At 38.9% G+C, this 21,369-nt stretch overlaps 1 protein-coding gene across 9 annotated transcripts in view; it reads right to left on the bottom strand.

Annotated features, from left to right (window-relative positions):
• The window catches only part of KIF13B (kinesin family member 13B), a 208,038-nt gene that overhangs the window by 15,604 nt on the left and 171,065 nt on the right, over positions 1 to 21,369 (bottom strand). For all 9 annotated transcript variants that reach the window (XM_036311930.1, XM_036311932.1, XM_036311923.1 and 6 more), the window contains 2 exons: positions 17,133 to 17,244; positions 11,039 to 11,172 (listed from right to left, as the gene is read on the bottom strand). In XM_036311930.1, coding sequence (XP_036167823.1) covers positions 11,039 to 11,172; positions 17,133 to 17,244 — 246 coding nt within the window. The remainder of the gene's footprint in view (positions 1 to 11,038; positions 11,173 to 17,132; positions 17,245 to 21,369) is intronic.

The raw sequence follows: 21,369 nt of genomic DNA, 5'->3' as shown, positions 1-21,369 counted from the left end.
TGCTATTTTGCATATCCCCTGTGCAGGCAGTTGCCTCCTATTTCAGGAGCGCAAAACATTTCAGATCATAAGCTCATTAATCCTTACGACACATCTGGTAACTATTAATAAAAATGACTGCAAAGTATTTTGAGCTATAAATATTAAGGAGAAGTCCCACGAGGCCAGTGAATAGAAGTATAATTATCTACATTTCACAGCAAGAAATCAAGGCTCAGAGATATTTACCTAATGGTTAAATGCAGCCCGGTAGCCCAGTGAATTAGAGACAGAGATGGAGAAGGACTGAGTTTCAAGCACCAGGTAAACTCGCAATCATGCTGTCCACTGGGCATCACTAAAACTTAACCGATGAGTAGGTCACAGGCAAAAGAATTGCTTAGAAATATTCCAGGGGAAAGATGATGATCACTTCTCTTATCCTATCTCCTCATTTTTAACTCTGGCTTTCACAGGCCAAATGAATGAAAATAGTCCAGATTAGCTCAAAATTTCATAATGAGGTATAAAAACTATTCTGGGGACCCCTTTTAAAAGAACCGTTTTAGCTCCTTGGCATGGCATGGAAGACCCTCACCTCTCCGTGAGGTTGAGCCCTTCCAGGGTTGTTGTGCTAACCCACTCTGAACTCCCTAAATACTCGGCTTTGCAAGAGATTTCTCTCACTGTTCCTCCCCTAGGGAGTCATGTTCCACCTGGTGGATACCTATTTGTTTTTAAGTGTCAGCTCAAGCACGACCTACTTCTCCTGAAACTGTAGGTAGAAATGCCCACTGCCTTCAGCGAGTCACCCAGACATACACATATTACAGCATCTGTAACATCAATCCACTTATGTTTATGTTTCTAAGGGACTCCTCGAAACCCAGCTCTCTGCAGGGCAGGATTATGGCCCATTCATTTCTGTATTCCCACACATAAAACAGAAGCCTAATGCTTGTTGAATGAATAAACTAAGTGAATGAATCAATCATTTAGGTGCCACAAAGAAGGCTGAACTGTACAGTTACAAAGAATTTGGAAAAGAACAGACATCCTGAAATTTGGACATAGGTGTACATAGAGGGGAGAAAAAATATCAATTGAAGCCAAAAATAGTCACTTGTTCAAAAACACAAACTTTCTGACACAATTTTTATGTTTGAAAATGAACCTTTCCTAATAATCATCCCTTATCCTGAATCTGACAAAGTTTTAAATGTCATTTTTCTAATGGTTCCTAAGTTAATAATATCCTCTAAGTTTTTTTTAATATTTTTTTTATTGATTCCAGAGGGGAAGGGAGTGGGAAAGAGAGATAGAAACATCAATGATAAGAGAGAATCATTGATTGACTGCCTCCTGCAGGCCCCACACTGGGAATCAAGCCCGCAACCCAGGCATGTGCCTGACCAGGAATCAAACCATAGGTTCATAGGTCAATGCTCAACCATTGAGCCATTATACCCAGGTTAGGCTATAAGCACATTTTTAAACCATCAAAATGATATCTGATGTAAAAAATCTGAAGTTTCTATTTGTATTTAGCAGTCCCAAAGCCATTCAGGATACATTAATTCCATTTTCTTTCAAACAAAGAACCTTAGGTTTTATTAATTTATCATTCACAAATATGTTTCAGGTGCCCATTATGTTCTAAAGATTGTACCAGGAGCTGGGGATAGACAGTATGAGCAGAGCCAACACAGTCCCTACGCTCCTCAAAAATAGGCACTGATATTCCTATTTAATTACACAAACAACTAAAAGGTCTATTTCTTCCATCAACAAGTAAACTATTTTATCAGTGGATAAAAGTGAATCAGACCTTCCAAACAGACTTTTTATTTCAGTATAAAATATGTGTATTATTAATTCACGTTATTAGAAGTACTACATATAGAAAAATTTAAATACTAATATTTCTGGAATTGTCAGAAAAGATACAGTTTCTTATTTTTAGAATTTAGCTAGTTTACTTTTGAAATTTCTACATAATTGTTAAAACTTATTTAAATATTTATATGAAAAAATAATTTGTATTTTTTAAAAAGAGAACATAATACTTACTTCATCCAAAATAATGGTTGTTTTTCAAATGTCTATGAAGGATGAAGGATGTTTAGTTAAAACACAGAGTATCTGTGTAATCTCAAAAGGTAAAAATAGGGTTTAAATCTAGACTGTTACCAGCTTGGTATGCTGTATCAGCTAAAGATGGTTTTTATTTTAAATTGTTGAATAAAAGAATATTTTATGATGTAAAAATTACATGAAAATCAAATTTCAGCATTCTAAATAAAGTTTAATGGAACACAACCACTCATTTGTTTAGTATTATCTATGGCTAATACCGATAGAGACTGTATGGTCTGTAAAGCTAAAATAACACTATCTGGCCCTTTACCAAAAAATGTTGCCAATCCCTGACCCACAGAATCACACAAGAGCGTACGATGCCAGTTTCTGAAAAATGACAGCCAGGCCGAGGTCTCTTCAATCGACATCTGTACTGCCTCAGGAACTTCCTTATTTTTATTCTTTTTCAGATCGGCTACTAACCCTGATTCTGAAGTCAACTTTGTCAGTATCCATATTCTGGGGCAAAGACAGACAGCAACATATTATGATTTTGGAAAACTGAAACAGAGATAAGCATCTCCTACATCAGAGAGAGTGCCTAAGAATTCATCCCTAGAGCAACTGAAGGGAAAGCACTTGCCTTGACTTTCACGAGCCTGCATGCCCGCAGGCCTGTGCAAACCTCCCTCTGTTAACTCAAGAGCAGTGAATGTAGCATACCATATCCAAATACATTTATTTTGTGTGGCACTAAATTACAGGGGGAAATGCTCATGTACATTATTTGTTCAAGGACCTGAATAATGAAGGCAAACCAAAGGCTACATACAGAACACAGCCAGGTCCTTTTCGGAAGTTTAGTTAGTTAAGATGATGAACCAGATGCAGGAGTCAGCATTTATGTGGTCCCTTTCATCAAGGGAGCCCAAATATGATCAGCCTAAAACAGCGCCTTCACACACAAAGCAAGGACCAGCGGCTGGTTTGTTTTCCCATTTTATATGTGGAAGGAACACTGCCGTGAAAGATGGAGTAACCATACAAGCATCTTTTTAATCAGCACCACAGATGTGCAGGGTGCTGCTCTCTCTCTCGAGGCTCTGCCCGTCTCCCACACCGGAAGCTGTGCTGAAACGGGAGAAAGAAAACTCCCTGAGGGTGACAAGACCGTCCTGAGCAAAGTGCAGGACACTGGAACAAAGACTGGCCGGAACTGTGACTGTGCGTGTGACGGTGGGCATTAAATCCGAGCATTAACTCTTTAATTCCCCAGATGAACCAAAGATGCCATTTGGAGTCCCTAAGTTTGAATTACATAAATAGCTTCATCTGAACACCAACTCCTAGAAACAGGAGAAAAGCTATTATGCCAAATTAATTCAATCTAACTAATTAGAGAGCAGGAAGTTCTTTCAATTATTGTATGTGCTGTCTGAGAAACACACTTGAATATGAGTACAGATTTCATTAATTGCAGTTCATTATTTTCCAGATTAGTTACTAAACTTGCACCAGAAGGTCAAAGACAGCTGTCACTTCCTCCAATGTGGTGTCTTTGCATCTTTGGGACTCAGACAGAAATCAATGACAAACAAAAAGATATCTCCATAAAAGTGAGAAACATGAGTCTTTCTTTCTTTTTTTTTTTTTCATTGCTTAAAGTATTACAAAGAGTATTACATATGTCTCCTTCCCCCCCCCCCCCCCGCCCTTGACAATCCCCTGGCCTCCCCTACCCCTCAGTGTCTTGTGTCTATTGGTTATGCTTATATGCATGCATACAAGTCCTTCGGTTGAGTCTTTCTTTATAAACATGGTCAAACCAAAATATTTTGTAAAATATTTGGATCTTTATTTCTAAATCTTCTAACAAACTGTTAACTTCTCCCTTACAAGAAAAGATCACGAGTCTTTGCAAACACTGGAATACAATGCTCCCAAACTATAACACCTTGATCTGAGAACCCGCTGCTTCCAAAGAACAAGTTAATAAGCATCATCTTTTCATTAGAGTTTTACTGGGGTTGTATCTTTGCATGAAGGAGGGAACTGAACATTCTTGTTTGAAAATGTCAAGGACAGTCTGATTAAAAGCATTTTTTTGATAATAATCATTCCCTCATTATACAACCTCTACATCTATTCCACCTACTTGAACAATGAAAATACGAACAATGAGTGGAACAGGACCTATTCCATTCCTCAGTTCTTACCTGGACTATTTTTATATGCTCAAAATCTTATTTTTTAAAAATAGAAGTGACAGAAATCCCATAGTTTTTTAAGAGCGTATCCTGCTATCTATAAACCACTTGACTTATCCACAGCTGCTACCATTCCCTTCATTAATTTCATTTCTGTCGTTCCGTGCTTTCATCCCACGGCCGCAGGAGCCAGCCTCCATGATTCCTCCCGCCTTCAGTGTCCATCTGCCTCGCATGCTTATACAGGCAGCTCTCTCACTCATTGTTTGGTCAAGCTATAAATAACTCCTTTAATCTTTCCTCATAAATCATTTTGGATGTTATTCTCTGAAACCCTTCCAACTGGTCAACATATTTCTAGTGTCACATAGCCAGGACTCAGGGCAACAACCTGAGTGTGGTCTAATGCCCAAGAAGACCAGGCAGTGTTTAGGTGGGTTAGTAAGTTTCTTCATTATTGTGAATGCTCCAGAGAAGGCGTTTTAAGTCTCCAAACTAAACGTGGACAGAAACAGGAGAAGAAAGAAGTTTTAATACCTTTCATTGCAGTTAGGGGGGCTAATCGAGAGAGAAATGGCTTTAAAAATGATGAAAAGAGAAAGTTGGGATTTGGAAAGGAATAAGAATATGCCATCATGCATGGTCTATTTGGTTACCATGTACTATCTGTTGATCTGCAAACTAATTTTGGGTTCTTTTGGGTGTTGTTTCACATGCTAAATCTTAGGCAACACTACAATTATTTACTATCTTATGCAATATTCATGTCAATATTCATCCCTTCCTATACAGTAAAACTGATCCAGATTCTGATTTCTATTTTTAGGTATATGCATTGATTTCTATTTTTCTGGGTTCTATCTTTGATGTCATTCTAAAACCTACAATTTTTTTAGTCTGTTATTATTTATCTATGCTGCCAAAGTTAGCAAACTAACAAGGCACTAGCAGCAAACAAAAAAGAGAATCAAAAGAGAGAGCAAGATTCACGGTAGTCTGTGTAGTCCTTACGCTACTGGGAAGTCACACCTCACAGACTATGGCAGGGCCAGGTACTGACTAGGGAGATCTAGAACGTCCATCAGCATGAATTTGTTTTAGGCTAACTAGACTGGGGATACAGAGGAAGCCCATGGTCATACACAATCTCTCTGGCAGAAGAAGAAATGTGGATTGGAGGTGGAAGGTCTGGATATATAGAGCTGAAATGTGTTGCTCTGTGTTCTGTGACTTGAGGAATGGTCTCTAGTTGCATATGACAGGGTTCTCCCTTCTGCCCTATAATGTTCAATATTTTGTTTATGACTCAAACACAGACAGATTATATCCTTTAAAAATTTGTAGATGATAGCTAGAACAAAAAATAAGCACTCAAAAATATCTTGGTAGCCTAGAAATGTTAAAACATAATTAAGATGCAAAATTTTAGAAATGAATCTAAAGTTCCTTATTTAAGTATTTTTACACATCAGTTAAACAACATCGTAATAAAAGAGAACTCACTGACAAGAGTGTACACAAATAAACAGAAAAAAAGGTAATGCTAGTTGACCAGAAGCATGATGGGCTAATATTACTTGCCTTTAAAAAAAGAGAGAGAGTGCAATAATATGCTACTTTGGTAAAAGTACATTATTTAGAAGAAGGAGCTAACAGTTGCACTATTTTCAAGCACAGGGATCACTGTATCACTTCTGGGCTCCCAACTTTAAGCAAGAGCTTGACAACCAAAGAATGATGAAGCATTTATTATGAGATTAGAGGCCCGATGCACAAAAGTACAAAATTCGTGCATGGCGAGGCGGGGGGGCAGTGTGTGTCCCTCAGTCCAGCCTGCACCCTTTCCAATCTGGGACCCATCGAGGGCAGTCGGACATCCCTCTCACAATCCAGGACTGCTGGCTCCCATCCACTCGCCTGCCTGCCTGCCTGATTGCCCCTAACTGCCCTCCCCTGCTGGCCCAGTCACCCCTAACTTCCCTCCCCTGCAGGCCTGGTCACCCCTAACTGCCCTCCCCTGCAGGCCTGGTCACCCCTAACTGCCCTCCCCTGCAGGCCTGGTCCCCTCCCAACTGCCCTCCCCTGCAGGCCTGGTTCCCCCCAATTGCCCTCCCTTGCAGGCCTGATCGCCCCCAACTGCCCTCCCTTTCAGGCCTGGTCCCTCCCAACTACCCTCCCCTGCTGGCCATCTTGTGTCCACATGGGGGCAGCCATCTTGTGTGTTGGAGTGATGGTCAATTTGCATATTACTCTTTTATTAGCTAGGATATAGTTGATTAATCTACAGCAGTTAAGTCTGGAGTAAGCCTAGAGAACACAGAGCCCCCTCTTCCCCTCCCTTTAACCCCTGAGTAATAGCAGAGAAAACTCGGGGGGCAAAGTTTGGTTGGAAATAAGCCAACCTTGTGCCTAGAAGTTTTGGGAGGTTCCACAGGGAGGGGAAGGCTAGATTATCAAAAACAGGACCTCAACTTTCAGGTTTTAACTCCGATTTCCAAGTGAACGGGATGCCATTAGAGTAAAGAATTGGGGAACACTAAAGTAGCCAATGCCGCATGTTCTTGTTGCTGATATTTTGGGATTCCATTGGCACTAAAGGGCTGCATTTCCAAGGGTAAAACACCACTCAGGTGTAACAACTTAAAGCATATTTAAAGTAGCCCAAGTAGTGGGACCTCTATATTGATACTGCCATTTAAAAGAATTTACTTCCCTTAGAGCTCTAGCAGAGATAGTCATGATCTGAGATGAACACATGCATCTTTGATCAACTAAATGCAGAACAACATGCAAAGTTTTTCCCTCCTTTAGGAATGGTTCTTTAGTGAAACTTACAACAATCCAGAAAAAAGGTTCATCAATATGTCTTGATATCTCAAATCCCCATTCAGATGTGATTCTCTCACCTCTAAACAGCAACTGTAAACATAGTCCTTTATGCCACTTTATGACTCTTGGACATATAAGCTATCTAATATTATAATCTGCATATATGTCATTTTGTTATCAGTATTCCCTTGCCCTCAAGGGTTATATTCTAGAGATAATCAATAAACATAGAGACCTAACAATAACTCCCAAGGGAAAAATTAAGGACGGTGATCCCGTGCACTGTGTATGCTGGAGGCTGTTGTTTCAGTTTGGCTGGTCAAGGCCATTCTACACTAAACATACTTCCTCACAGTAGCCTTTCATGGCCCCACGAGTAGTGAACTACTCTACATGAGACCTAGAAGCCATAAAAAGGACTTGGGAAATGAGCAGTCCAAGTGAAAGGGAAAAAAATCCTTAAGGCCAAAAAGAACTTCATGTACTACTGAGGTTTAAAACGAACAAGCAAACAAAAGAATGGCCCATATGGCTTAGTATTGTGAACAAAGAGGAGAATAAAGGGAATACGAGTAAAGATCAGGGACCACATCACACAGGAAGGAATTTACTTTATCCCGTTTCAGTGAGGAACAGTGGAAGGTTTCCAGTCATGAATTAATGTAAGGGTGTGGAAGATCACTCCGGCTACTTTGTAAATGAGAGACTGTCCTGAGGCAAAAAGTGTCAGACAGACCAACTGGTCAGTTGCTGCAACAGCCAGAGACAAGAGTGGCACGATGAGTGATCGGAAATGGAGAAGGTCAGAGGTCACTGGGTTGGGAGTGGTACCTACGCAGTTTCACTGGTGCACTGCTTGTAAGAGGTAAGCAAAGTGGATGTTTGTGCTACACCCTAAGATGGTCACGTGTTTTAGTATCTTGTGTGCTAGGAGCAAGCAGAATTGTGAGCTGAAACAAACAGTAATGTTTTGGACTTATAAACTGTGAATGCCTCCCTGATACGTAAGTGGAGAAGTTGAATGGGCAATGAGATCCACAAAGCCAGAGCTCAGGGCCGTCTGGGCTAGAGATGGAAATGTGAGCATTGTCAGTGTATGAGTAGGTAAAGCCGTGGAGCTGAATGGCATCACCCAAGATACGAATTAGAGAGCCCAGGCTAGTGCTCTGGGGCACCTGAGTATCAGTGGCTTATGGAATAAGTGGGCCCAGGGAAGGCAATCAAGAGGGACTGAGCAGTCCGCAGAAGGAAACCTGGCGGACGTTGCAGCACTGAATAAAGCCTAGCGACGAAGTGTCTCCAGCAGGTTGTAGCTGGAAGGTCATCGGACAGGGACAGAGATGGCGCAGGGAAGGGGCAACTCCCTGATGACCTTGAGTAAAGAGCCTTCAGTTCACGAACCAGTTGGAACATTTTAGCCCTACTATTGGGCATCTCTGCTAAGTCCAACTTTTTTATCTTGTTAATCCTCACCCAGGAATACTTTTCCATTGATTTTTAGAGAGAATGGAAGGGAGTGGGGAGAGACAGAGAAAGAAAAACATCAATGTGAGAGGCACACATTGATTGTTTGCCTCCCGCAATGCCCTGACCAGGCTGGGGATCAAGCCTGCAACCGAGGTATGTGCCCTTAACCAGAATCCAACCTGGGACTCTTCAGTCCGAGGGCTGATGCTCTATCTACTGAGCCAAACCAGCTAGGGTAAGTCCAGCTTTACCTTTCCATTTACTTATGAAATATTGAACACTTGGGACCACCTTCCCCAACACCTTTGCTCATATATGCTCAAAAAAAGTAAGCTGAATGAGCAAATACTGCTCTAAGATATCTTCAAAATATTGTGAGATTAACTCTCTTAAATTGGACGTTACAAATTAGAGTTATTCTCCAATCACTAGATTCGCTTCTGACACATTATTGTTTGTGCAGAAGAAACAATCATTTACTATCAAACAGTAAAAATAATTTCTGATTATAGCACATGATTTGACTTCTACATCAAAAACTTAGAGAAGCTTTAAAAAATAATAACTGGCCCTAGTTGGTTTGGCTCAATAGGTAGTGTCGGCCTGCGGACCAAAAGTTTCCGGGTTCAATTTCAGTCAAGGGGACATGCCCAGGTTGTGGGCTCAATCCCCAGGACAGGGCATGCAGGAGGCAGCTGATCAATGATTTTCTCTCATTATTGATGTTTCTATATCTCTCTCCCTCTCCCTTCCTGTCTAAAATCAATAAAAATATATTTTTTAAAAAATTATAACTATAGTGGGCTGATTCAATGACTTCTAATGCCATTCTGATTTCCTTTAATGTCTATAACTCTGTCTTCACCAAATAGCAGTTGAAAAATGGTGGCTATCAAGCTTTAATGTGACTAGGAATCACTTTGGCTGCATATAGAGGCAGATTATAAGGCGCCCCAGGTGAGCCATGGCTTGAGACCAGGCTGTATATATTTTTTAGTTGCCTTTTTAAAAAGTTACCATGGAAATTCTGACACAATCCATAAATCATACTTTGCAAAATAATGATGTGGGAGATCAGAACAGAATACTGAATGCAATAACAAACCCTTGGGAAAATAATTTCTGCCTATCCTCACCCCACCAAGTATTAGACTTGCTATTTCTTTTAGCTCTCATAGATTCATTTTGATAATTGTCAAACACCAATTATATGCCTAGTTAAATTTAGTTAAACACTTCCAAAATCTCAGTATTTAATTCTTTCATCCAATATGTGTACATGTATGCTTATGTATATGTTTATATAATGCTAGGCTGAAAATATTATATATCTGCATAGCAGCCTTACAAAACTAACACCATCGCCCTTGCATATGCATTTATGAACTTAGAAGATTCTTTTAAGTAGTTAAGGTCTCAGACAGGAACTCACCTGCATTTCTGTGACTTGAATGTTTAAGTGAATGTGGAGAAGCTGATGTCAAAAGACCTATTTCAACAATCGAACTTGCACTGTATGTGTTTTTGAATGAGTATAAATAAATCCTCATTTATCAATTTCTGCTGAATGCACACCTATATAAGTCCAGAAATTGCATTGCCAACAGGCTTCCCATTCACCATCTCATATGAACAGTTTCCTGATTATTTGGAAAGCCCTTTCACATTTTCTCTAAAACTTATTCTAAGGCTGAGTTGAGTTTCAGAGAAAATGGGGAAATAAGACAAATGATCACTTTTAATATTTTAAGTGAAAGAACAGGTAAACCACAGTAGAGGAAGAAAAGGTGGAGAAGGAAGAACAGTGATGATATGAAATTGTTTGAAATGAGAAATGAAATCAAGAATTAAAAATAGAATTACATTTTCTGTTTGGCAATACACAAGAAACATTAAGTGCACTTCATAAATTTTACTATTGTTGCTCTAAGTGATATTACCATAAATCACATTAGGAGTGTACTTGGCATTTTTTAAAAGCAAAAAGGATTGAGTGTGTCAATAAGTTTAAACAGCTCTGTTATCTCTGAAGAGAGGGGAAGAGAAATTATCACAAGCTTTTACCAGATCTAAAAGCCCAGTTTTTACCCCTCCCACCACCCCCCATTGTTGACATCACTCTCACTCCAGCTTCAGTGCAACACAAAGCACCATTTTGCCAGCAATCTCAGAAAAAAATGTTCACTGCTGCTTTCTTTTATTTTGTTAATCCTCACCCAAGGGTATTTTTTCCATTGATTTTTAGAGACTGGAAGGAAGGGAGGGAGAGAGAAGAGGAGGAGAGAGCGAGAAACACTCATGTGAGATACACATCCATAGGTTCCTCCCGTACTCTCCCCAACCAGGGATGGAATCTGCAACCCAGGTACCTGCCCTTGACCAGGAATTGAACTCATGACCTTTTGGTGCACAGGCTGACGCTCTAACCACTGAGAATACCGGCCAGGGCTTCACTGTTGCTTTCTTGATGCTCTTACCTGATGTGCAAGGGGAGATGGCTGTTTGCCCCTTCTCTCGTCACGCACAGGGAAGAGGGACTTGAGCAGCTTGGGCATCTGTGGCACGAAGGATTTGACTGGGGTCAGGTAGGAGGCCACTTGGCTACTACGTCCTGTCAAAATATTGAAAGGAAAAGAAAAACAATTACAAAGACATCTCTCTCTTTACTGCAAACTTGACAAGGATCATTTGTAAGCAGATATAACAATATAATTTAAAAAGGAATTCTTTAAAAATTAATATTAAAAAACAAGTATTATTATAGTTACCCCAAACACATTGGGGTTTCCTTTTCCAATTAAATAGCAGCAATTGGGGTACTTCTAAAATGTTTTAATCTCCAGTATTCCTGTTAGTATGCACAGGGTCACCCAACCCCAGTCCTGTCACTAACTGGTATTTTACTTTTAAATCACATAGCTGATAACACACACATGTAGCACTCCATATAAACTTTAAACTCTTTGAAGTCAGGAACTATGTCTTATTCAACTTTAATTCTTCATGCTATTTACTGCATGAAAATGATGAAATGACCTTTCAGGAGGAGAGTAGTGTTCTAACTGTTCTTACAAGAGGGGAACAGAAGCCCTGAACCAACCATATTCTTACGTGCTCTTAATTACCAAACACTGGGATCAAATGTGCAGATAATGCCTACGATATAAGATTTCTTTCCCCTTAGTGAATAAAACTAAATTTTTAGGAAAATCTAATCCAACTCATAAAAGACAAAACACTGTATACTCATAACACTGTTTTTAAAGCAAGACAACTTGAGAAACTTGTAAGGGATACTGACTAAAGAGAAGTACACAACCACCAGTATCTACTCCATGCTGACCCTGAAATGACTCTAGTTCACGGGCAGTACAGTTGTACGTGGACTTATACAGTTTAAGGTTTCTACATTTTACACAAAGTAGTGTAATATTAACTCTAAGTAACCTATGAAAAGGTCAGGATGTTTTGTCAGCATGAGAGCAATCACTAAAAAATAAAGCAAAGAGATAGCTATAATGCCAAGAGATACATTAAAACTGAATTCAAAAAGCTCAAACAATTTTACAAGAAGGCAAAAATAGGGAAGAGAGAAACAAACCAAAAGAAAAGGGATAAACAGAATATAAGCTTAAGATGACTAAAGAGCCAGAAGATATAATTATCTAAATGCTGAGGGGAAGAAATTAGGGACAATCTAGAGTTCTATATGCAGTTAAACTAACATTCTAGAGTGAGTATGACCCCTAATTAAATAAATATCTAGCCAATTGTCAACCAAAGACTGCATCTATCACAAAAAGAGGGACAGACACGAGGTGTCTCCTGAGGGGAAGTACACAAAACTACCCATTCATTTATCCTCCTCCCTTCCTTCCGTCAAATTAGCCGGAATCTGATCAATGCTATACATCTAACTACCAATTTACAGAGAATCATGTCCCTCATGGGGATGTAACCAGCAAAACGAAGAATGTACAGCCTACTGTACAAAAACCTAGTTTCTTCAACAAATACAATGCAATGGAGAAAAAAAGAATGAGAAGGGCACATGGATTAAACAGACTTACACATATCAACTAATCACAATGAATGAACCCCACTTGGATTTTCATTCAAAATACATAAAATATATTTTTTATCCAATTGGGGAAATGGAAATACTAACAAGAGATATTTGATAATACTTAATAATAATTATTATTATTACTAGTGGCCCGGTGCACATATTCATGCACATTGAAAGGCAATTAATTAGAGAGCTTTATCTGTATCGCGCATGCACGAGTCAACGTTTATTTTTCAATTGCCAGTGCGTGTCATATGTACCGGCTGGCTGGTCAGTCGGTCGGACGGACAAACAGTTGGTCACTTAGCTTTTTAGAGATATAGATTATTTCCTCACCAGAGGATAGGAAGAGAGAAACATCCATGCTAGAGAGAAACATCTATTGGCTGCCTACTGCAAGCCCCTTGACCAGGTATTGAACCTGCAACCTGTGTATGTGACCAGGGAATTAACCCACAACATTTTGGTGTGTGGGACGATACTCCAGCCAACTGAGCCACTCGGCCAGGGCTATTTTTTTAGGAGTAAAATGTTACTGTGGTTATTGTTTTAAAGATACATGTACAAATAATCACAGATAAAATAATATCTGGGATTTGCTTCAAAATAGTCATCAGAGGGTAAGAAGTAGTGAGCGTAAAGATAAATAAGACTAGTGAGGAACTGATTACTTTGAAATCAGGAGGGGTACTTGAAAGGGCATATCATGGTACTCTTTCTACTTTGTATGTTTGGTATTTTCCATAGTAAAAAGATTCTTCAAAGTGAGAGCAAAATAAAAACTTTAATGTATAAAAGACATAGTTTTTCACTAAAAATGATTTTTAAAAGCACTAATGATGGATATAATTCACTAAAAAAGAAACTAAACTCAGAAAAATACAGTGTGGTACAAGACAATACAGTGTGGCAATAATGATCAAAGCGAAGTGGTAAATATGTAAATCAAGTAGCACTGATTATATATACAGGTAGATAGATATACATTTTACAGAATTTTAAAGCAAGGTGGCACTCTATATCCCAGTATTTCACTCCTAGGTATTTACTTGAGACAAATGTTCACAAAAAAGACTTATATAAGAACAAGCTTTATTCGTAGTAGCCAAAAACTGGAAAGAAACCAAATGCCCATAAATAGAGCTGATTAAAAATGGTAATAAATTCAATTGTGATAATGAAATATTTCTCAATATTTCTCAGCAGTAAAAAAGAATAAATTAGTGATACATGCAGCAGTATGGATGACTTGAATAGAAATGGTGAGCAAAAAAAAAAAAACCAAACACAAAAAATATATATATTGTATTACATATTGTATTACTTTTTTTTTTTTTTAAGAATAGTTTATTATTTTTAGAGAGACAGGAAGGGATAAGACAGAAACATCAATGAGAGAGAAACATTGATCGGTTGCCTCTTGCATGTTCCCCACTGGCGATCAAGTCCATAATGTGGACATGTGCCCTGACCAAAATAGAACCAGCAACCTTTGGGTGCACCAGACGATGCGCAACCAACTGAGCCACACCAGCCAGGGCTTGTATGATTCCTTTTATATGAACCTGCAGAACAAGCAAAACTAATCTGAAATTAGAACATTGGCTGATCAGGGGGAGTCACATAAATCTGCTATACTTGTCTGGGGTATCAGTTAAAAGGGCATATACATTTGTAAAAACTCATTAAATATGACCCATAGTAAAGATAAAAGCAGTCAACAGAATAGAACATGAGATGGTCCAGATGCTGGCTTGAGCATGTAAAAACTTTAAAGAAGCTTCTATACACAGGTCCAAGGATGTAAAGAAGAATGTGGTCTTCACAAATATACAGAGAGGGAACATCAGCAGAGAAAGTAAAACTATTACAAAAAAAGAGGCAAATGGTAAATTCTAGAACCGAATAGAATAATAATTTAAATAAAAAGTTCCCTAAATGTTCTTAGCAGAAGACTGGAAATGACAAAAGAAATTATCCAACCAGAAGAAATAAGAATAAGATAAAAAGATTAAAAATAGAAATTAGAAAAGAAATAGAGCTTCTGTAACCTGCGTGCACAATATTAAACAGAAGGGAGAGAGAAAAGTCCAGTAGAAAAAGTTTTATGAACTAATAGTTGAATATTGCCCAAATTTCTTGAAAAACTCAACCTACAGATCTAAGAACATCAGTGAAACCCAAGCACAATAAATACTAGGAAAACTATACCTAAGCACATCATTGTCCAACTGCTAAAAAGTAAGAGCGAAAATTTTGAAAGCAAATAAACAAAGACATTATGTAAGGGAAAAGTGACAGAAATGACGGCTGAATTCTCATCAGAAATGGAGTCTAAAAGATAATGTAACATCTGTGAAGTGCTGAACTAAACTGTCAACTCAAAATTATCTAGAGAAAATATCCTTTAAAAATAAGGTGAAATAAAGATAGTCTCAAAAGGGGAGAGCATTCTTCCCCAGGAGAATGACACAATAAGAAATAATACAGAATACTCCTTGGGCTAAATGATATCAGATGAGGATAAGATCTTCAGGAAGGCCTGAATAATGCCAGAAATAATGACTATGATGGAAAACAGAAAAGATTCTCTCTAGTGTCTTAATTTCCTTAAAAGTGGTTATTTTAAAGCAAAAGAAGTAACATTGTAAAATGGGTTCAATAACATCTGGAAAAGTAAAAGATACAACAACAACAATACAAAATACGGGAGGGAGGGAATAATCAGATGGAACTACTGTTGCAAGGCTCTTATATGTGGGCAGTGGGAGATGATATTAATTCATAGGCTGTGACAGGTCAAGGATGAGCACAAACTTTACTAAGTAATCAAACAAATACAGGCATACCCGAAGGCCAAAACAGGAAATAAAATCAAACACTAAATTTTTCCTGTCTTTTTGGGGGTGGGGGGGAGAGGATGACTATTTTATTTATAGCTATGAGATCCTATACAACTCTCCATCCTTCACTGGGTTTCTTCTTTTTATTATTTTTATTTTTCAATTACAGTTTATATTCAAGATTATTTTGTATTAGTTTCAGGTTTACAGCATAGTAGTTAGACTATATAATTGTCTAAAATATATTTTTCAATTAAACTAAAAGAAGACAAAAAGGAGGTCAGAGTGAAAAAATAAAAATAAAAAGGTCAAATAGAAACTAGCCCTGGCCGGGTAGCTCAGTTGGTCAGAGCACAAGTTGATCTCTTTCTCTCTCTCTCTCTCTCTAAATTAATTTAAAAAAACAGAACCCAATAGCAACATGGCAGGCATAATAATAACATTAGATGTAAAATAACTAAAGATGCCAGTTAAAAGGCAGAATTGTCAGACTAGATTTAAAACAAAAGCTAATCCTAACTATATGCTGTCTACAAGATAGTCACTTTTAATTTAAAGACAAATATAGGCTAAAATTTTGAAAACTGAGAAAAAGATACACCGTGCAAACAACAAGCAAAAGAAAGTTGATGTGGCTATATTAATATCAAGCAAGACATATTTCAAAGTAACTACTACCAGAGATATAAAGAGATATTTCATAATGAGAAATATCGCTTCCTCAGGAAAAAATAATAATCCTTAATGAGTCTATATCTAACCCAGAGTTTCTAGGTGAATGATGAAAAAACCTGTATAATTAAAGGGAAAAATAGACAATTTTCACAATCCTACGTGGAGATTCAATGCCTCCCCTTAGTGACTGATAGAATAAATAGCAAAAGTCAGTAAGGGCAGAGATGAGATGATCACAAGCATGATGACCTAATTGATATACCCAGAACACGATGCCCCAAAACAGAATAGACATTCTTTTCAAGTACAAACAGAATGTTCACCAAGACAGAGCAAAGGCTCCAAAAATTTCAAAAGACTGAAATGTTAAAGGGTCTATTCTCTAATTATAATTAAATAAGAAATCAGTAAGAAGACCCCACAGATATATGAAAATGAATTAACATGCTCAATAATCCATGGCTCAAAAAATAAATCAGAGGTAAATTAGAGAATATTTTGAATATATAATAATGAAAGCACAGCATGCCAAATTTGTAAAATGAAGAAATAACAGAAATCAATGAAACAGAAAATAAAACCGAATGTTGGTTCTGTGAGAAGACTAATAAGAAAATATTTCCCAAGTCATTTTATGAGGCCAATATAATCATGATACCAAAAGCTAACAAAGACATTATTATTATTATGAGTAAAGTACTGACAGATATTCACTGTAGAACACATACACAAAAATCCTTAAAATGTCAGCAAAAAGAATCAAGCAAATATAAGGGATAACATATCACTATCGAGAAGTGTTTATCACAGGAATGCAAGACAAATTCAACGTTCACAAATCAGTGGAATTCAACATGTTAAGACAAAGAGAAAAACCCAGATGGGCATGAACTAGTAAAACCTGGGAGGAAATCCTGATGTATACTCTTTCTGAAAGCTGCTGGAACTTCATGACAGTGCTTGGCAAATGAAACCCTAACTTACCTGGGTCAGGAGAATGGTTATTCTGGGGACAACCAGGGAGGGATGGGGCGACCGGAGCGGTTCCTCTGGAAACTGCGATTTGCGATACATCCTGTTGACTTTCCCACCGGGCCTATAGGAGAAAATTGGTAATTTTGACTCAAATCAATAATTTAACAACAACAACAATAAAAAAAAAATCAAAAGATATTTAAGAAAAAACTGTTGTATATTACTAAAGCTTTATTCCCTGGACAGGACATGACCAGTTTGATGACGTACTTTTCTTCTTTAGAACAGCGGTCGCCAACCGGTGGTCCATGGACCACTGGTGGTCCATGAGGTCTGAAAGATTGGCGACCACTGCTTTAGAGCATTCATTTCTCAAGTAGTAGTGATACCTCACATTTGGATCTCTCTCCAGTTTAGCACTTAGAGTCTCCTCAGTTCCATCCTCATACTCTTCCTACTACAGGATGCAGCTTCCCGCAAAATATGGATATACTAACACCTTCCTCCTGAAAGCCTCCCTGTGTTCTGCTTCCTGACTTCTGCCCCGAGATGCCCTTTCCCACGGCAGACTCCCGACTGACTCAGGAACAACTCCAGTGGCGGCAGGCGTCTCCCCTCTCCTCTCCAGGGGTGCATCTTTCTATCCATTCACATATCGTCATCAAAGTAAAAATTCTACAACCGTGTACTACCATGCTTCTCATTTTAAATAGACATTAAAGATAAGTTCCAGTTAAACCCAAATCAAGCAATCACACGTTCCAATAATGGAAGTCTCTGGATTAACAAGTTTTATTGTACTCTCAACTTATTTTATAAATTCCCATTAAAGAGATGTCCTGGCATAATACCCGAACAATGCCAGTCAGGCAGTGGACTAATTTACCATGCAACAGCTTACGGTGAGCCATAAAAATGGTGATACCATCAGAGCACTTTTAACATCAGTCCCACCTAGGACAGAAAGAAACTCCAACCAAACATTACAAGGACAAAAACCAGTAATTGAGATGAGATGCAAATCTCTTAAATGCTTCAAGTTCCCTTTGATCCTGTAATAATCACTAGAGTTAAATAATGGTATTTTATATTCATTCAGGCTAGTATTTCACAGATGCGTGACCCTGGCGATCCACTTGAGTTCTCATTAGTAATCACCTGCAAAGCGAGGTCTTCACTGAGCCTGAAGATGGATGGAGGTGGAAAGACCTCTTAGGTTTCAGATATGTATTGGAAACCTATCTGCTTTTAGCGGCAACCTGAGTACTGATCATAAAATCAATAAGCCCTAAGTGATCTGGATCCTCTTTACCTGAGAGAACACTCTTCCCTAGGAACTCTCTCAGCACTTGATATTTAAAAAAATGGCATGATGTTTAGCGTTAGGAAGCAAGGAAACAAAAACAGACATGAGAGACGATTCGGGAAACCGTGAATCTGAAATAATTCATGGCAGGAGCGAATGAATCACACACTGACTTACAGACTTGGCTGTTTCATTAATGTGCTTTGCATTGAAATGTAATTATCTCTCCTGCCCGGGCAGCTGCAGCTCTGTGTTCTGGGACTTCACAATCAGGGGGCCGGACACGAGGGCCAACGCCCTCAGAGCTCCGCCGAGGGAAGAAGCCTCCTGCTGTTCACAGTGCGAAGCTCGTGCAGGGTTGTTTTGAAGACAACTTACTTAATTTGAGAATAAATTTATTTTCAGGTTTTCTATTTTTCTGCCTTGTTTGGCAGCTGACAGAGTGGCACTCTGTCCCTTAGGAAAACTAAGGAGCTGATTTGGAGTCAGCACCTCGGCTGCTCGGTGCATAATGGTCCAATGACAAATAATGCAGGTGTCACCTCTTCCCCAAGGCGCTCGCGGGGCTCTCCAGCTCCCCGAGTAATTTCTCCCCGTTGGCACTCCCACACACAATGTTACTACCAAGTCACAATGAAAGCAATAACTCTTACTGTCTCATATATTCAAATATCTCAAGTGAGAACATTTGAAAGGATGCATGCGGTACCTTAATTAATACCGCCTTAGCCATACTGCTGGCCTATTGGATAATGAAAAACGGAGACATATTTCCCTTCATCCATCTACCTTCACCGTCATTGTAACCTTGAGGAATCATGAATGCTAACTGTTCCCAAGTCTCGCCGACCAGACACAAGGACACAGAGCGTCTCAAATCACTCTGGGCTGGAAGGAGCCCTGCTTCGGAGGGAATAAGAAATGTGGATGATAAACTGGGAACAACACTCCTTCGTCCTCTCCGACACCCGCAGACCTCCGGGGAAACACTCACCAACACCATCCACTACACCTCTATCTCCCGTAGTACGTGCCCCGTTCTCCTGCCAGAAATGAAACCTGTGGTTCAGGGTCTAGCTATACACACTGCCCCGTAGGACAAGGACTTGTGTCTTTCCAATAAAATGCATATGCCTGGCTGTTCTACGGTTATTCTCCCTTTACTGAAATGTCGGGGGTGGGAGGAAGCATCCCTGTTAAAGGTACTTTAGAGGGAGATGAACTCGGGACAACGAATAAAAGGCACCTGGCCACACAATGGGCCGCTGGACTGTTCTCTCTTATGAGCTCAGTTCTCAAAGTCCAAGCGTATGGCGGGATTTTTGTTTTGTTTTAACTTCAATCACAGTAATCTATACCCTTAAATCTAAAAAGATAAGTCTCATCCGTTTTCAACTTTCTGCCTGCCTGTCTATTGCACTTCAATCAGCCCAGATGAGGAGGCGCAAGAGAAAACTCTGGCTTCCTTTTGGATCCCTACACCAGCTTCATACGTATTGGGGATTATTTGTGCTTCCAGGCTGAAATCAAGGAAATAAAACCCTATTCGAGACAGCCATTTCTGTAGCTAGCACCACGTTTAAAGGCAAACTGAACAGGCAAACACAGGAGTCTCTCAGCTGACTTGGAATGTGGTTTGGTCCCCTGTCCACCTCTGTTTCTCCACTATGGCTCTTCGGACAGACATGGAACCTTTGGGTTTTCTGTAAAGAGGTTTGGTTTTCCATCAGGAAAGTGACAAAAAGGTATATAAAGTGACATTCCAGATTCTAAGGTGGCTTCTAATGCAACTAACAAAGCATCTTTGGCATCAGCCTTAACTAACTAACTAACTAACTAACTAACTCAGGGCAGTTTTCAGGAAGGTAATGTGGCCAAAACACACAACTCAGTTTTGTTAACCAAATACTCATTTAAGCTTTGCATCAAAAACTCTAAACACTATCTTGCAAACTTATTAAAAATATAATTCCATCTCAAATGGCTTTAGAAATACCACCCAATACCACCCCACCACCAGGCTGTCTGCCTGCTCTCTATTTATGAGTCTGTCTCTATTTTACTTGGTAGTTCGGTTTGTTCATTAAATTCCACATATGAGTGAAATCATATGGTACTTGTCTTTCTCTGACTGGCTTATTTCACTTAGCATAATGTTCTCCAGGTCCATCCATGCTGCCAAAAAGGGTAAAATTTTCTTCCTTTTTGCAGCAGAGTAGTATTCCATTGTGTTTTCAGATGAAACAATAATCTGCTGAAATTAATTCTGCACCTAATATGAGCCCATCTTGGTAGACTGGTCATGCAAAGTTTGCTAAGTTTTCATCTGATCTAAAAAAAAAATTGCCTTAACAATCATGATGAAATATCCAGTAATGATAAATAAATAGAAACATCACTGCAATTAGGGGTATTTTATATTTTTTAATTGAAAAGCTTATTGAGTGATTTATTTTAGGCCCTAAGGTGAATTTAAAAGTTGGGAATAGTTCATAAAATTCAATTTTGATGGAGTTCAGTAAAACTATTGCAATTTTAATATGTAACAAGCATCAATAAATAAGGAAATGTGAAATATGACTGGCAGGATTCAAAGGGGTATAGGCCAAACTAGATGGTTTTAGTACCTGACCACTCCCTCTCCCCTCCCTGCCGCACCTTTTAGTGTCGCTCTACTCCCAAATGATTAATCTTTGACATTAACTGAAAATTAGAAAAGAATGGAGTCCTGAATCTACGTTGTGGCCATTCCCTGATTCCAATCGTTAGTGCGGCAAACCTGAGCGTTCCAATGTCACACAGGGGAGGACACAGCACATCAAATTCTTCTGTACAAGTCTGGTTTCATAATCAAGCTCAGAGGGACAGATACATAGATTAATGTAAACAACCCAGAAAAAGCCATGCAAGTTGGCAAGGTAGGTGTAACTAATGTAATCA

Source organism: Myotis myotis, unplaced genomic scaffold, assembly GCF_014108235.1.
Source record: "Myotis myotis isolate mMyoMyo1 unplaced genomic scaffold, mMyoMyo1.p scaffold_m19_p_6, whole genome shotgun sequence".
In the NCBI taxonomy this organism is placed as follows: domain Eukaryota; kingdom Metazoa; phylum Chordata; class Mammalia; order Chiroptera; family Vespertilionidae; genus Myotis; species Myotis myotis.
Note: the sequence above shows the minus strand (reverse complement) of the source record. Positions and strands in the feature narration are given on the sequence as shown.